Source organism: Doryrhamphus excisus, chromosome 22, assembly GCF_030265055.1.
Source record: "Doryrhamphus excisus isolate RoL2022-K1 chromosome 22, RoL_Dexc_1.0, whole genome shotgun sequence".
NCBI classification, from domain to species: Eukaryota; Metazoa; Chordata; class Actinopteri; order Syngnathiformes; family Syngnathidae; genus Doryrhamphus; species Doryrhamphus excisus.
The window spans coordinates 3610543-3626810 of NC_080487.1; the positions used below are offsets into that span (position 1 = coordinate 3610543).

The 16268-nt window shown below is 43.0% G+C and overlaps 1 protein-coding gene across 1 annotated transcript in view; it reads left to right on the forward strand.

Moving 5' to 3' along the window:
- LOC131109648 (ras-related protein Rab-26-like) overlaps nucleotides 1-13963 on the forward strand; it is a 30185-nt gene extending 16222 nt beyond the window's left edge. Inside the window, exons 6-10 of the mRNA XM_058061873.1 lie at nucleotides 2044-2096; nucleotides 10169-10234; nucleotides 10706-10762; nucleotides 12185-12261; nucleotides 13522-13963. Coding sequence (XP_057917856.1) covers nucleotides 2044-2096; nucleotides 10169-10234; nucleotides 10706-10762; nucleotides 12185-12261; nucleotides 13522-13624 — 356 coding nt within the window. The 3' untranslated portion in view covers nucleotides 13625-13963. The remainder of the gene's footprint in view (nucleotides 1-2043; nucleotides 2097-10168; nucleotides 10235-10705; nucleotides 10763-12184; nucleotides 12262-13521) is intronic.
- Nucleotides 13964-16268: the final 2305 nt, after the last annotated feature.

Below are 16268 nucleotides of genomic sequence, written 5' to 3' on the forward strand. Positions count from 1 at the left end.
ACTTCCAGCCCCCACTTTCTTTAGAACTTGCATCAGATTTGACGGACGTGCCTGCATGCATGTAAGCATCCGCCCCAGGCTCTGTGATGCAGCTAAATGAGTCCCACACTGTTGGGGGTGAAATGTCGATCATATTTTCCCAAGTGTGTTTTGGTACTGTGTGTGTCAGTCTTATCTCAAATAACCCCGGTGAGTACAAGAAGTGTGCCTTAGGCTTACCTGAAAAAGCAGGCGGTGAAAAAATTGGACACACAAACACTCTTACGCACACACACACATATACCGTTCTAAAATGTGATGGAAAACCCAAATCTGTCAGTAGCTTGCAAAGTAGCGCAAATGTTGTTTGTCAGCAGGGTTGATGCTGTAAAGTTTGTTGCATTTGTAGATGTATGATGAAGTTTACAGCTTAAGCCTTATAAACAAATGTTATGAGAACTCTAAGTCCGTGTTAGCCCAGTGTCCATTGTTGTACTGATCTGTCAGTACAACAGTTAGCCTGCTGATCTTTAACAAGGCACCAAGGGAGCCTTCAACTGCTCTTTGGAATCTTCACTTTTTTACTGACTTTTAAATAAAAGCTCATTTGGTCTGACAGGCACTACTCCGGAAGAGGATGTAACCCAAACACAAGCTGTCGATTCTAGTCAGATAATTGGACGGTGTTCCACACCCACAAGTTGAAATGGAAAAAGGCTCTGACAGTTGGAGAACTTTGCCTTATTTGTGAACGCTAGCATACTGAATTAAGCACATTTTAAATAAAAAAAAAAATAAAAAAAATTCCGGTAGAATTCACAAATGGAATTAGTTCCACAAACAAAACGATCCGTGATCTGTGATCCGTGGTGGTTAAAAGCACCAATTGTCTGCACCAGTTTGGGTCGATCAATTCCCTTCTATGTGTTCAGTGGGTGCAAGTTGCTCCTAATGATGCATTCAAGATACGTACGTAAGAAATAACAATGTACCTTACAAGGTCCATCCTTCTATGCCGCTTATCCTCAGGTCGCGGGTATGCTGGAGCTTATCCCAGGTTGTCTTTGAGCGAGAGGCGGGGCACACCCTGGACTGGTGGCCAGCCAATCACAGGGCACATTTAGACAAACAAGCATTCGCGTGTGTGTGTTATATCCTCAAAGCAGGAAGAAGCGGGATATAACACTACTCATACGTTCATATGTTGACGTTCTGGAGGCGACTGGAGGAACCTGTGGCCTGCAGTCTCCTATTTCAGAGTGTCACAACACCTAATCTGGTTCATTCATAAAATTCCCTGTGCTTATTAAGAGCCGTTTTGGGTCTCCAAGTGAAAAAGCAAAGCTTTTGCAATGGCCCCAGTGCAGTCTAACGGGCTCATTTAATGCAAAATGTCCAGCTGTGTTCAAGACCAAACAAACCAAACCTTCCCGGATATTCTTTCATTTCTAAACAATGCGACAAAACCACTGTCTTAAGGGGAGAAGCTGAAAGATGGAATTTGGAAGCTAAGCACGCTCAGTGGGGAAGATAAGCAATTTGGGTGGACCAGCTAAGCAAAGATAGCGAGGAAAAAGAATGAAGACATACGTAAAAAAAAAACAACTCATTTTATTAAAACAAGGAAGTACAAGAGGCACATGAAAACAGACGTTGTAGCCATGTCATTGTGTAATCTGTCCAATGTGCAACATTCACTGTATGGGAAGATAGAGAGAAAATGGCTAAATGGATGGCATGCAGTAGGAGGCGATGCCATGCACGTAATTAGCTCCGACTAATTATTCCATATACAGGTTGATCCAGAGGAGAAAATGACTTACATTTCCCCGTGTAGGTGTAATGACTTTGTGTTTGACAGCGCATTGTTATGCACAACTTCTGGTTTGTGTTGCCTGAGGTGGTCCTGTTTGGCAGCATGGCACATTTGGAGATAATTACTCTGAAGTGTGTCTACATTGTCAGGAGTAAACACTAATGCTCGAGTTAATGTTGGAGCTCAGCACTTTGTCCAACTGCGGTGGAAACACTAGTTTAATCGAATGTGTTGTTTTGTCTTTACAGCTCTCCTCCTCCTCTATGATGTAACTAACAAAGCATCGTTTGACAACATCCGGGTAAGAAATACATTAGTTGATGTACTGATTTTCATTGTGTGTTTTCAAGTACTTTTCTTATATTCTATACTCTATCATGCCTGGTCACAAATTATAGGTGCATTATGTTCCCCTTAATTAACCCAAAACTGAGTTAAATGGAGCGACATGATCAAGGCTTAGAACCATCTGGGGGACCGAATGCGCTTAATTCACATCTGGAGTTGACTAAGCGTGAAGTTGTTTGGGTGTGGAGTTCGTGAACGCCATCATCAAAATTGCACGCAGAGCCGAATCAATGCACAGATAATCAGATATTATTATGATGATGTAATTAACAATAAGTTACGTTTTTTTCAACCAAAAAATATAACACCACCACCCATTAGCATATGTTACATATGTCTGTCAAACGTTTGCAGCATTTCTTGAAATGCTGACTTTTCAATATAATTTTCAATTTCAGAGGTACAGTTGTCATTTGATATCTATAATATTAAAAAATATACAATATAAATATATATATATATATTTAAAGACAAATATTTGTGGGATTTTATTAGTTATACGTAACTATCACTATCACTATCACCGTTTGAGCTTTTTAAATGTAAGTGGATTTTTGTTTGTTTTATTTTTGAGCCTTCCACGTATGGCCCCTGTGCCACAGTTTGGACACCGATGCGTAATCTGCCACAAAGGCAAGGTGTTACCAGGTGATGGAGTGTACCCAAGCTCTGGCTCTGTTGCTGGTCAGGGGTTGTGTTGCATTATGGAGGGGTTTATGCAGCTTTCAGACCTGCATTGCATGCTGACTGCTTGGGTTTAATTACCGAACAAATATATGATGTAAGAAACACTTTCTGTCTTTCACTTTTAATGGGCACCCCTACCCTATTCGCTAAATTGCCCACACGGGTCTCCGCTACGTCTGAAATGTGCTAATAATCCTCTCTCTCAAAGCTCGTCCCCCAAAAAACTGGGGCTTATGAAAACTTGAGTTTGCTGGTAAAGTAGAAATATGGAGCTACAGGGCTCCCCCAAGAGTCGTGGAGTATAAATTGCAATGAGACGTGGCCATGCTGTTCCACCAATATTATGTAGAGTACTGCAAAAGGTACATGTGGTTGCTATGGCAACAGCAGACATTTCCAACCACGGCTATCGTAAATCTGTAAAGATAATTCTACCATATATTTTTAGAACAAGTGAATACTCTCATGTTATTCTCTTCTCTTTCTGGAAAAATAATTAAAAAAAGTAAAAGCAATGTGCGGTTAGTGATCAACACATTGAAATAATGAACAATGTTGATGGGTTGTGTAATGTGTTTTGAGAGAGAGAAGTAGGAAGTAGCGATCTCTTATTTATATTCAGATTGACCACATAGTCCGGTCCATAATGCAGCCCACGGTGTCAGTACAGTGTCTTTATCTCCCACTGTGTGAATCCATTAGCAGCCAAGCCTCCGGATGAAGGCCACTGGGTATTTGCGGCAAAAAGAGAATCAGCATTCAGTGAGTTATCGCTCTAAATCTCTCATTCTTGTTTCTCAATGGGAAAGGAGCGGCTTTCATACGGCATACAGTTTTCTTTGCCGCTTCCAAGGTACTCCAATCCTCATTCAACCCTTCACACAATCATGATTATGTAAGTGACCATGCAAAGAAATTAGTCATATAATTGATTAGTGATCACACTATCTTTATAACATAAAGCTGTAAAATGAAAATTTTATGAGAATAATGTCATAATATTAGGGGGAAATAACATTGTGCTGGAAATATTAAAGAAAAACACACAAGTTTCAATGTTACGAGGATAAAGACAAGCAGACAAAGCGTTATAGATCTTCCAGAATCTGCACCTATTCACCTGTATTTCTTTGGATTTCATGGTTCCCGCGAAAAAACTATGTTTTAATGTATTCCACCCACAGCCCGCCTCCAGGTAAGCCCACTCCGCTGTGGTTAGTCACATTGCTGAGTGCATAGAAAGACTTCCCCTTTAACTTGATCCCCTTTAACTTGATTTTAATGTGGACTCTTACTACATACACATATACTGTATCCTGTATATAATTCTGTTTCTTTCAATAAAATACAGTAAAAATGGGCATATTTCAGACATGACGATTAATCATGATGAATTAATTTGAAAACTGTGATTAATCTGATTAGAAATTCTAATCAGCCCAATCATAAATCTGTTTAAAAAAGTTTCTTTCTATGAAGCTCTCTTAGGAAGATCTCAAGTTCAACCGCAATTGCATATTTTGTGCTCATTTGCACATTTTTCTGATTGCACCGTTGAAATGAAGTGGCACACTGAATATTATAATGTGCATGCACTCCATGCGATTATACTGCATGTCTACCTTTTTTTTGGATGAAATGGTTCCACTTCATTTACATACTGCATATTGTTGATAGATTGCTTCTTCGGTGACAGTAGAGGTCTCCACTGGATCTATGATTAGGCTTCTAATCAGGGTTGTGGACCTGGCTCCATACATCACGTCAGTCAAAGATCACACTCATAACAGTGCTTCAAATATGTTTGCATGGAATGTGAATATTTTTAGCTTACCGTGTATTCAATCAAACTAATGCAGGTTATGCAGTGATTACTTCCATTGATGTTTTGTGTGTTTCTACCAAAAACCTTATCTGGTTGTTGCAAACCAATTATTTTTGCAAAAAAGCCTCTCCGTGAACAAAAGATCAGGGCTGATTGGCAGGCAGGTTGGAGGTGTTTTGCTCTCCAAGGTCATTTCTTTTGCTGGTAATACAATTACTGAAAGAAGAGGCCTCCCCTTCACTGTGGCTATGGAGGAAATGACGAAAAAAATAAAAAGAAATGTCCGCAGCATTTTTCTATAACCAGATCTGGTGGTTTTCTTCATCTACATTTCCAGCTGTGAAATGTAGTTTTCTTATATTTCCTCCTTCTCATCTGCTTTGCTGTTTTGCTTTTTTTTTTTCTCAGAGCTTTATCTCTGTAAGACAAAAATAGCTTTCCACCAGTTTCTCCACTGACTTTTATTGCTTTTTTTGGCCCAAAAGATAAAAGACGTCTCAGCAGACGTCTGTCTTGTGAATATTTAACACCTGAGAAGCAAGGTTACGAGTTGAAATACTCCTTACTTAGCGAACATGTTCCCATCTTTGACTTGTATTATGTATTGTATCTTTTACCATGTATTATCGAGGTTAATTTCTGCAAAGTATGATTCAATAGTAACAAATAATATTTCCGTAATTAGAGCATAGAAAACATGTTTGAGCTTCTAAAAACCTAACATTAGAGCATTGTAGACATGAAATAACACCCCTATAGTTATCTTTATACTCTTACTTCCAAGTATAATAGACATGATAGGACTAAGAAGACATAACTCATGTTAGCATTGGGAAAGGTACTTTTTGTAGCACCTGCACTTTCAGATAATTTATTTGAAAGTGCGTTATAAATTAAATTTATTATTATTATTACCTCGAACATAGTGAAAATGACATCATTCGAAAAGACCATTAGAAAAACCCTGTATCAGCATTCTTAATCCTGTTATTTATGGAAGGAATTGAAAAATTCAAAGAGGGAATATACAAATCAACTTTCTACAAGCCCCACTTTCACAAAATAATTAGCATATCACACACAAAGAAAAAGGCCCGGATATATATAGAAAAGTCTTTGTTGCATGTCCCAGCATTTCTTGATGTGTATGCATGACGACGAGTCCCTGCCTGCAGCATCGCTTCCAGACTGCACAGCAGATTTCTGCCCGCTGTGTTCCATACACCCGAGAGACCTCTGTTCCTCTCCGCGGGCAAAACCCAGATTCACAAAATCCAAAACCTTCCATAAACTAGTTTTTTGATGCCAAAATAATACCATCCATTGCATAAATTAACATTTGTATTTGGATAATGCCATGTGTATTAACATTTTTGCAAACAATTAGATGTACTTTTAGAGTCAACTTTTGTGCCTCTTCTTAAATTAGTGGAGAAACTTCTTTTGCTGTGTTGAAGAACTACACCACAGCATCGCTGGAAATCTTTATTTGCAGGTACAATATCCCATTATTGCAAACAGCCAAACCCCTTAGGCACTTTACAGCAGCAATAATAGGTGTAAGCAAAGTAAGTACATATAGCATACAGTAATATCATGTACAAAGCTCTCCTTAAAAGTTCCACCATCGCAATAATAGTTGTCACCAGGTCTAGCCAGGGAAGCATGGTGCGCTCTTCCGGCTACCCGTCGCCTCCACATGCAATCCTGCTGAAGAACACGCAATAAATATTGTTACTAATGACAGACCCTAATCATCACATAAGAAATCAATCAACGCCTAATTCAGTTTTATCTCATGCTGTGATCCTGAAAAATATCATCATTAAAATAAAAAGTGGATGGTTCTGCACACTCGGTTTAACAGATCAATGCGGTCCGGACTTCCTTATATGGGCTGCAGAATGCCTGCACTTGGTAAACGCGGACCTACGTATCCGGAAGTCCTCAGGAGCAGAAAGAGGCGCAGAATCTGGAAGATCTAGAAAGCTGCTCTATATAATAATTATAATAGTATAATAATAAAATATAATGGTATAATAATTCAAAGCGGGCGGCATGGTGGTCTAGTGGTTAGCGGGCAGACCTCACAGCTAGGAGACCAGGGTTCAATTCCACCCTCGGCCATCTCTGTGTGGAGTTTCCATGTTCTCCCCGTGCATGCGTAGGTTTTCTCCGGGTACTCCGGTTTCCTCCCACATTCCAAAAACATGCTAGGTTAATTAGCGACTCCAAATTGTCCATAGGTATGAATGTGAGTGTGAATGGTTGTTTGTCTATATGTGCCCTGTGATTGGATTGACCCTCGTGAGGAAAAAGCGTTAGAAAATGAATGAATAAATAATACAAAGCACCAACGACGAGCATAATACATAATAAATGTTTCCAATTTTAAGTATTGTCATAAATGACATCAAATTCTAACTGGTCAGAAATTGAAACTGTTACTTAGAATAGTGTTTTTTAGGGTTAATTAAGGTTAATTAAGTGAGGCTGGTACTAATGAATCAACGTTAAATTTATTTCCTTTGGAACCATTTATTTGGAAACTACAGGAACCTGGAACCTGTTTGGAGGTTTTACTGAAGCAGAGGCCCAAGTGGACGTATTTACTGTACATTAGACTTGGACATGGGTGATTGTTCATCAACATTTGAATACTCACCATTTGTTTTGGGATACCGGCTGCAATGTTTGTCAGGTTGTTGTTCTTTAACTTTCGGTTTTGGTTTTATCACACTGTAAAGATCACTTTTGGGTGGAGCGCACCTTTGGCGTTGCCGTGATCGATCAATGAGTTGTGCTATTTTTCTTGCCAGAGGGGTTTTTTGTGGAACAGCTGGTGGCATCTTGTGTGACGGAAGGGACACTTTTTCCTCCGTGTTTGCGTCAGCGAAGGCATCATCCGATTCATCCAAGCGAATGACAGAGCGAAGTCGCACATCACGGAGCTCCTCAAGTGTCACCAGAGGCATGGATCCGAACAAGGCCGCTGAGTCTGAGTGGTGGCGACGGGATGGTTTGCTTTTGGGAGGGGGGTCAGGTTGAATTGTTGGAGACGTGTTGGATGGTTGAGGATTGCGCTCGGGAATAGTGACAGGGAGCGGGATCTGCAGAGACAACCTGTTTGTGCGAGACCCAGTAGAGGAGATGCTGGATTTGGGATGCAACTTCCAACCAAGAGGATCATGGCCCGTTATGGCAGCAGTCTGGACAGGCGCAGCACAGGAGGAAATAGAAGAGGATGACGAGCAGATCCCAGTAATTGGGTCGGAGTGGCGTTGGACTGAACGGCAAGATGGATTCTGGCTTCTAACAAGCGATACCCCCCGCTGTGGAGGCTGCGGTTCCTTCACATTCTTCCTGATAATAATGACAGCGGAGCTGCTACTGCGGGAAAAATCAGTGGACCAACGGTACTGATGAGTGCTGGAGGTCAGGCTGGAGGGGGAGGTTGCTGAGCGAGATCGCTGTCTGACTTCCTGTTTGTCCATTGTGACCAGACCTTGACACACAAGAAAAGTGACAACATGGGGACGTTTGAAAAGAGGAACCAAAAACATTTCACATTTCACACCCTTTTCCTTTTTCACAACAAATGCAGTCCTTACTGTAGTGACATTTAAGGTGATATTCTAGGGATGGCCACCCAATTCCGCCCAATTTATCCTCACTAGGGTCTACGGGGGTATGCGTATAGGTCTCAAACTCAATTTACCTGGGGGCCACTGGAGCTAGGGTCTGGGCAAGGCTGGGCCGCATCAGGTTTTCCAAAAAAAAAAAACGCATTTATTAAAAACAGAAAAATTTCTGCACAAAATAAGATGAAAAATAAATAAACAAATCAAGAATAAAGAAAATCAATCAGTAATAAATAAATATAATAACAATAAAACAGCAAATAATAAAAACTTAAGAAACCACATATAGTTGGTGGGTAGACAAATTATTTTTTTCAGATTAAAATGAACAAAGCATTATTAGAGCCCTGTAGACATGACAAAACACGACTATAGTCACATTTATACTTTTTTTTTATTTACAACATATTGCGCAACTGCAGGGTCTTGAGACACATGCTAACTCGCAAACTAGAGAGCTAGCGACCTAAACGGTAGCCTTCAAGTTATTTCCTTTAAACTTAAATAGCCAAAAACTTACCACTTCCACACGGATCGCGAGGATAACTATTAACAGTTATTTAACCTTTAACATGAACATTAATCAAACGTAATAATTTTTCTGGGTACATGATACCATACAGCATCCATATCAAACTTGCGTGGGCCGCACTAACATTAAACTTTCATATCAAGTCGGGGGCCTCAAACTAGTGTCCTGTGGGCCACATTTGGCCCGCGGGCCGCGTGTTTGAGACCCCTGGTATAAGTGGAATATTAATGCCATATACCCCAGACATGACTAGAGTAATGTTGTATCTTTTTGAGACAATGCCATACTCCTGCTAGAACAACGCAACTATACGGAAGCCAAACACTGAGACCAACAACCACTCTCTCTGTCAAAAGTCCGACCATGTATTAATCAGTTAACTGCGTTAAATAGAACATCTAAACACAAAGGACATATGAAAGACAGTTTACCTGCAATCCTCGGTTGGTTTGACTTGACATGCAATCTGCACAGACCAGATTTCTCCTCGATGTTTGTGTAAGCTCCCCACCCAAAGACCAACCCCAACCCTGACCACAGCTTCCTCAAACGACTTCTTGCATTCTTACAGTCAAAGCCCTACCAAGTGTAGGCGTACTAAGGCAGGTTGGAGCGCGTGATCATACCATAATCACTTTTTCAATACAATATGGAGAATTTGACATTTGACAATCAGTCAGTATTTGACATACGTGTTTAGTTGGTCAATTGGATGAATGCAGTGTATGGTGAAGATTGTTAGGAAGAAGGTCTTGATTGCAGTTAGTTTTATTAAAATCTATCAAAGAAAATATGCTTGGCATACTTTAGATGTCTGTAAGGATGATGCTTTTATGTTTATGTTGAAATTTACAACCAGACTGATGGGAAAGCATCCATTTTCTTGGGGTTTTTTTTATGTTCAAGGTTTTAAGAATGGTGAAAAAGGTTTTGACTGCTTTTTTGCTTTGAAATATTTTTTGCTAATTAATTGCTCAGTTTTGAATTGCTTTACTTTTTAAGTTCACTCTAAAACTTTTCAATTAAATATGCTTTTCTGTAAAAATAAGTCTAATAAATTCCCCAAAGTTCATGATTTATTATCACGGCCATTTTAACTTTCACTTAGCTGGAAGAAATGACAAACCTTGTCCAATATTTGAACGTATAAGGCTTGATAGTCTGATTGGATTTGGAATGAATCACATTTGCCGGACCTCTGAAGACCTCAGTAGGAAAATGAGAAGAACTAATTGTGATTTATTTTGTCACCCTTTACCCACTTGTGTGTCCATCTATCTTCATCACCCCTCTCCCCGTCCCCTCTTTCACTTTCACTTCCACATGCCATCGTTCTCCAGGCATGGTTGACAGAGATCCACGAGTACGCCCAGCAGGACGTAGTCATCATGCTGCTAGGCAACAAGGTGAGACCTTGTGATGGAGCTGGATTGACAGATGGGGTCAGAGGGGAGGGGTAGGACTCATGACGGAAGGAGCGGGACGGGAGGGTGCAGAATGGATTTATAAATTAAGATCTAAAGGGTTCTTAATCAGTTCACATCTTTGGAGGCCCAAAATGCCAGATAGCGGGACTCGTACATCCCCCATTAATCGCTATTTATAATCATACCAATAACTCAGGGAGTGGAATGTAAGGGAGCAAGCTGAGACTTATAACCCGGCACTTCAGTTCTCAGTCCTATAAAGCATTTCAGCCATGCTTTTTCATTTACAACTTGTTCTTGGATAAAGTCGCCGTGCACATATCTGCCCGGAGCCCAGTAAGCAAAAAGTCAAAACTGTTCCAGAAGCAAAGGAGGGACCAACCCCTTCCTTCCATTAATTTGCCGTATCGCCGGTGTGATTTTTTATGTGATAAATGTGTTCTCTTATAGGCGGATTCCAGCCACGGCAGGGTAGTGAAGAGAGAGGAGGGAGAGAAGCTGGCAAAGGTGATTTTTCTGTACATATGCATAAACAGCCCACCCTCGGCCATCTCTGTGTGGAGTTTGCATGTTCTCCCCCGTGCATGCGTGGGTTTTCTCCGGGTACTCTGGTTTCCTCCCACATTCCAAAAACATGCTAGGTCAGGGGTCTCAAACTCAATTTACCTGGGGGCCACTGGAGCTAGGGTCTGGGCGAGGCTGGGCCGCATCAGGTTTTCAAAAAAAAAACAAAAAAAACGCATTTATTAAAAAGTTCTTTTTTATTTTTCTACACAAAATAAGATCAAGAATAAAGAAAATCAATCAATCAGTAATAAATATATATAATAATAATAAAACGGCAAATAATAAAAACTTAAGAAACCACATACAGTTGGTGGGTAGACAAATTATTTTTTTCACATTAAAATGAACAAAGCATTATTAGAGCCCTGTAGACATGACAAAACACGACTATAGTCACATTTATACTCTTTTTATTTACAACATATTGCGCAACTGCAGCGTCTTGAGACACATGCTAACTCGCAAACTAGAGAGCTAGCGACCTAAACGGTAGCCTCCAAGTTATTTCCTTTAAACTTAAAAAGCCAAAAACTTACCACTTCCACACGGATAGGGAGGATAACTAGTAACAGTTATTTAACCTTTAACATGAACATTAATCAAACGTAATAATTTTTTCTGGGTACATGATACCATACAGCATCCATATCAAACTTGCGCGGGCCGCACTAACATTAAACTTTCATATCAAGGCGAGGGCCTCAAACTAGTGTCCTGCGGGCCACATTTGGTGTGTTTGAAACCCCTGTGCTAAGTTAATTGGCGACTCCAAATTGTCCATAGGTATGAATGTGAGTGTGAATGGTTGTTTATCTATATGTGCCCTGTGATTGGCTGGCCACCAGTCCAGGGTGTACCCCGCCTCCCGCTCGGAGACAGCTGGGATAGGCTCCAGCACCCCCCTGCGACCCTCGTGAGGAAAAAGCAGTAGAAAAAGAATGAATGAATGAATGGTGTGGGTGTGATACTCCATGTATCCATGCCGTGTTGTTATTGTTTGCATGCTGACTTCATTTTCCAGACCATTTCACTTTAATAAGCTCAGAGAGGTGTGTACGCATTCATGTGAACATACATTGGGAGGAAGGTGTGCAGCAGCACATCAAGGGGGGAGACACATAGCAACACTATTTTTATAATAAACACCTACCAATGTATGTACACTGGCTCAGTAAACTAAGAACTGCATGATGTGGTTGCAGTTTAGTTTACAACCGCAATGCATCACATAACGGTGGTCCCGCCTGTTACATACGAGTTCCATTCCGTGTAAGTCGGATCTAAATGAACTCCTAAGTCATCACACTGTACCAGGAGCATATGAATGATATAAAAACATACACACTGTATACTTCTATGCAGGAATTTGGGGTGCCATTCATGGAGACGAGTGCCAGGTCTGGACTGAATGTTGAGCTGGCCTTCACTGCTGTGGCCAAGTGAGTCACAAACAAGAGAAATGGTTATTTTTAGATGTTTTTGGCGGTGTATCGGGCCCATTATATTCATACTGTCAAGCGTGTGTAAAAAAAACATTTTGTCAACAGGTGAGTGCTGTGGTCCAATTTAGCTTTTTCCATATGAGATCGTTAGCTAAGGTGAAGGTGACCTTATTGCTGACGTCTTTGAAGATGTTATTCACTTGGACCTGCTTTACTTCCTGTGCCACAGCCTTCCTAATATGTGCCACAGTAGTATAAATGAATAATTTGGATTATTATAATAATTATAATAATTAATCAGGCGGCACGGCGGTCAAGTGTTTAGCGTGCAGACCTCACAGGTAGGAGACCAGGGTTCAATTCCACCCTCGGCCCATGCGTGGGTTTTCTCCGGGTACTCCGGTTTCCTCCCACATTCCAAAAACATGCTAGGTTAATTGGCGACTCCAAATTGTCCATAGGTATAAATGTGAGTGTGAATGGTTGTTTGTCTATATGTGCCCTGTGATTGGCTGGCGACCAGTCCAGGGTGTACCCCGCCTCTCGCCCAAAGACAGCTGGGATAGTGAGGAAAAAAGCGGTAGAAAATGAATGAATGAATAATAATTAATCAGATTAATCACCTTTTTTTTTTTTAAATGAACTAATCGTGATTAATCACCACTAACATACTACCATTAGTACTTTTGCTACCACTTATTTCTTCAGTTGAGTAGTGTGACTCACCTCCTTTATCAAAGCTCCGGCACTTGCGAGCACCAAGAAAAAGCAGATTCCTTTAACGCTCCGAAGTCCGCAGTGAGCTTAAACGCCTCCTCAGCTTAGGGAGCGCTGGCAAGTAGGGAGGAAGGAGACAGATAAAGAGTTGTTCATCATTCGGTTTGCTTTCTATGAACAAATAAACCTTTTTATGTAAATAAACATTTCATGTACATTGATTTATTTGTTCTTCGTGGAGGCCAGATGAATTTAAATATACTCTTAAAAAAATCATTTGATTAATAAATAAATGGCATTCCTAATTCTTTACTCAGCTACTTAGTTAACTTTATTTAACGATAGTGCAGATAAAAATGGGGAAGTACGTGGGAAAAGCAAAAGACAGATACAGTTGTCACCAGACGTCCATTCTAATATTCACAGGACTTCTAATTCTATTGAAAGTTTTTCATTCAGATTAAAAAAATGCACTTTATGGAGATATATTGCTCCTATAGAGTAACGCTTCCTCTGGTGTTCCTGCCTTCCGTCTGTTAGAGAACTGAAGCACAGGACCATGAAGGAGCCCGATGAGCCAAAGTTTCAGTTGCAGGACTACGTCAACAAGGAAATGAGAACTTCTGGCTGCTGTCGGTCGTAGACGACGTCTGTGTGCAAGCTGAGTATATGAGAGTAATATGAGAGTATGTATGAGACAGATTCCCATCAAATATCTAATAAGTCCGTGCACCGGAGACTTTTTCTTGTTTATGGAATTGTTTCTCTCTAGTTCAATGTACCTCTGCTACCGTGAATGTAACACAGCTCATACTGTACATGCAGGCTGGTGTGATTATGCACGTCACTTCCACAGTTGAATTCTGTGTTAGTCTCCCCTCACGGCCTCATTGAATGTGTCCCGTTACTGTGATGTGCACATTTCAAACACAAGCTTTAGTTTTGTGACAAGTCTTGTGGAAATAAAAATCTAAAGATATAATATTGCCATGAAAAGAAAACAATTCAATGTCAAGAGAAATGTAAACTGAATATCCTTTTGTACAGCTGCTTGAATGCAACTGTCACGCCGAGGAGAGGGTAGACCCAAGAGAAGCACGCAGGCAGGAGTAGCTTGCAATAAAAGGTCTTTATTGCCTCCTCAAAAAGCAGGATAGTGACAACAAAAAACTATGGTGCAAAAAATGGAGAGCAAACAGAAAAGGCACCACGAAAAAGGCTAGCAAGGCTATACAAAACTAACTTCTTAGTGCCGGTAGGGAGCAGCTACCTGGCTGGCAGGAAGGCGTCGGGCAGGAGACTTGGCACCACTATGTGGTGGTGGAAGAGACGGCAAAAGGCTCAGGTCCAAACAGGCAAGTGGCGTGCGTCCATGTGGAACAATACTACGACGCCTTCCTGCTGCCACAGGTGTGCCTAAATGGAAGGTGGTGATTGAGAACACCTGTGGCTGGCCGGGTAGCTCCTCCCATCAGGGCGAACTGGGGCCTGAGGGGAGAGAGAGAGAGAGCATGAGTGGCAGGCAAGTGTAAATGGTGACAACACCAGTAGGCTGCTCCAGGAGCAGTAAGATGGTGTCACGCAATGGCGTGACAGTATTCCCCCCTCCCAACTAACCGGGCGGGCCTACCGGGTTACCTGGTTTGTCGGGAAATCTCTGATAAAAGTCGGAGATGAGGGACGGGTCGAGGATAAGGGCGCGCGAAACCCACGAACGCTCCTCGGGGCCGTAACCCTCCCAGTCTATGAGAAATTGCACCCCTCTGCCACGCCTCCTGGCGTCGAGGATGGACTTAACAGCAAATGCCGGATGGCCGTCTAGAAGCCGGGGGGGTGGTGGAGGCACGGGTGGAGGGCTAAGCTCGCAGGAGGCAACTGGCTTCAGGAGGGACACGTGAAACACTGGGTATCTCTTGATGGACGGAGGGAGTTTGAGCCTGGCGGACACAGGGTTGATCATGCGCACCACCTCGAAGGGACCAATGAACCGAGGGGACAGCTTCCTGGATCCACCAGCCAACGGGAGGTCCCGAGACGACAACCAAACCCTCTGACCGGGCCTGTAGTCAGGAGCTGGTCTGCGGTGACGATCGGCCAACCTCTGGTTACGTCTGGATGACCGCACAAGTGCTGCCCGAGTGTCTCGCCATACCCGGTGAACACGGCGTAGCAGGGAGGCCACCGAGGACACGGAGGACTCCGCCTCTTGGGTGGGAAACAGGGGTGGCTGGAATCCTTGGGCGACGTGAAAAGGAGAGCGGCCCGTAGAGGAGCAAACGAGGGTGTTGTGGGCGTACTCCACCCACGGCAGGTGGAGGGACCAGGAAGTGGGGTGCTGGTGGCATACACACCGCAGGGCCGCCTCCAAGTCCTGGTTTGCTCGCTCCGTCTGGCCATTGGTCTGTGGGTGGTATCCAGAGGAGAGGCTCGCTGTGGCTCCCAGAGACTTGCAGAATGCCCTCCAAGTGGCTGCTGCAAATTGCGGACCCCTGTCCGATACCACGTCCAGTGGAATGCCATGGATACGCACCACATGTTGGACCAAGAGTTGGGCTGTCTGCATGGACGATGGCAGCTTGCGGAGCGGAATGAAGTGAGCGGATTTCGAGAATCTGTCGACGAATGTGAGAATGACGGTGAAGCCCTTCGAAGCTGGTAGTCCAGTGACGAAGTCCATGGCCACGTGAGACCACGGGCGGGAGGGAATGGGAAGGGGCCGCAACAACCCCGCCGATGCCAGACTAGAAGACTTGTTCCGAGCGCAGGTGGTGCAGGCCGCTACGAACCGCCTGATGTCGGAGTGCAGGGATGGCCACCAGAACCTCTGAGCAAGCAAAAAGGCGGTGCGTCTAGCCCCCGGATGGCAGGCGAGTTTGGAACAGTGAGCCCAAACCAGGACTTCCGAGCGAAGGTCTTGGGGAACAAACAGACGGTTGGGTGGGCAGCCAGGGACCGGAGGTGCTTGACTGTTTGCTTCTTTCACCCGCCTCTCCACCTTCCATTGGAGCGATCCCAGGATGCGGGACTCGGGTAGGATGGTCTCCCGAGGGCGGGGCTCCACCGGAGGTGCGAACATCCTGGACAGGGCATCGGGTTTTCCATTCTGGGAGCCTGGGCGGTAAGTGAGGGTGAAATCAAAACGAGTGAGGAAGAGGGCCCAGCGTGCCTGGCGGGGGTTCAGCCGTTGGGCGGAGCGGATGTAGGACAGGTTCCTGTGGTCCGTGACAATGACAAAAGGGTGAGCCGCCCCCTCCAACCAGTGCCTCCACTCCTGCAGGGCGAGGATG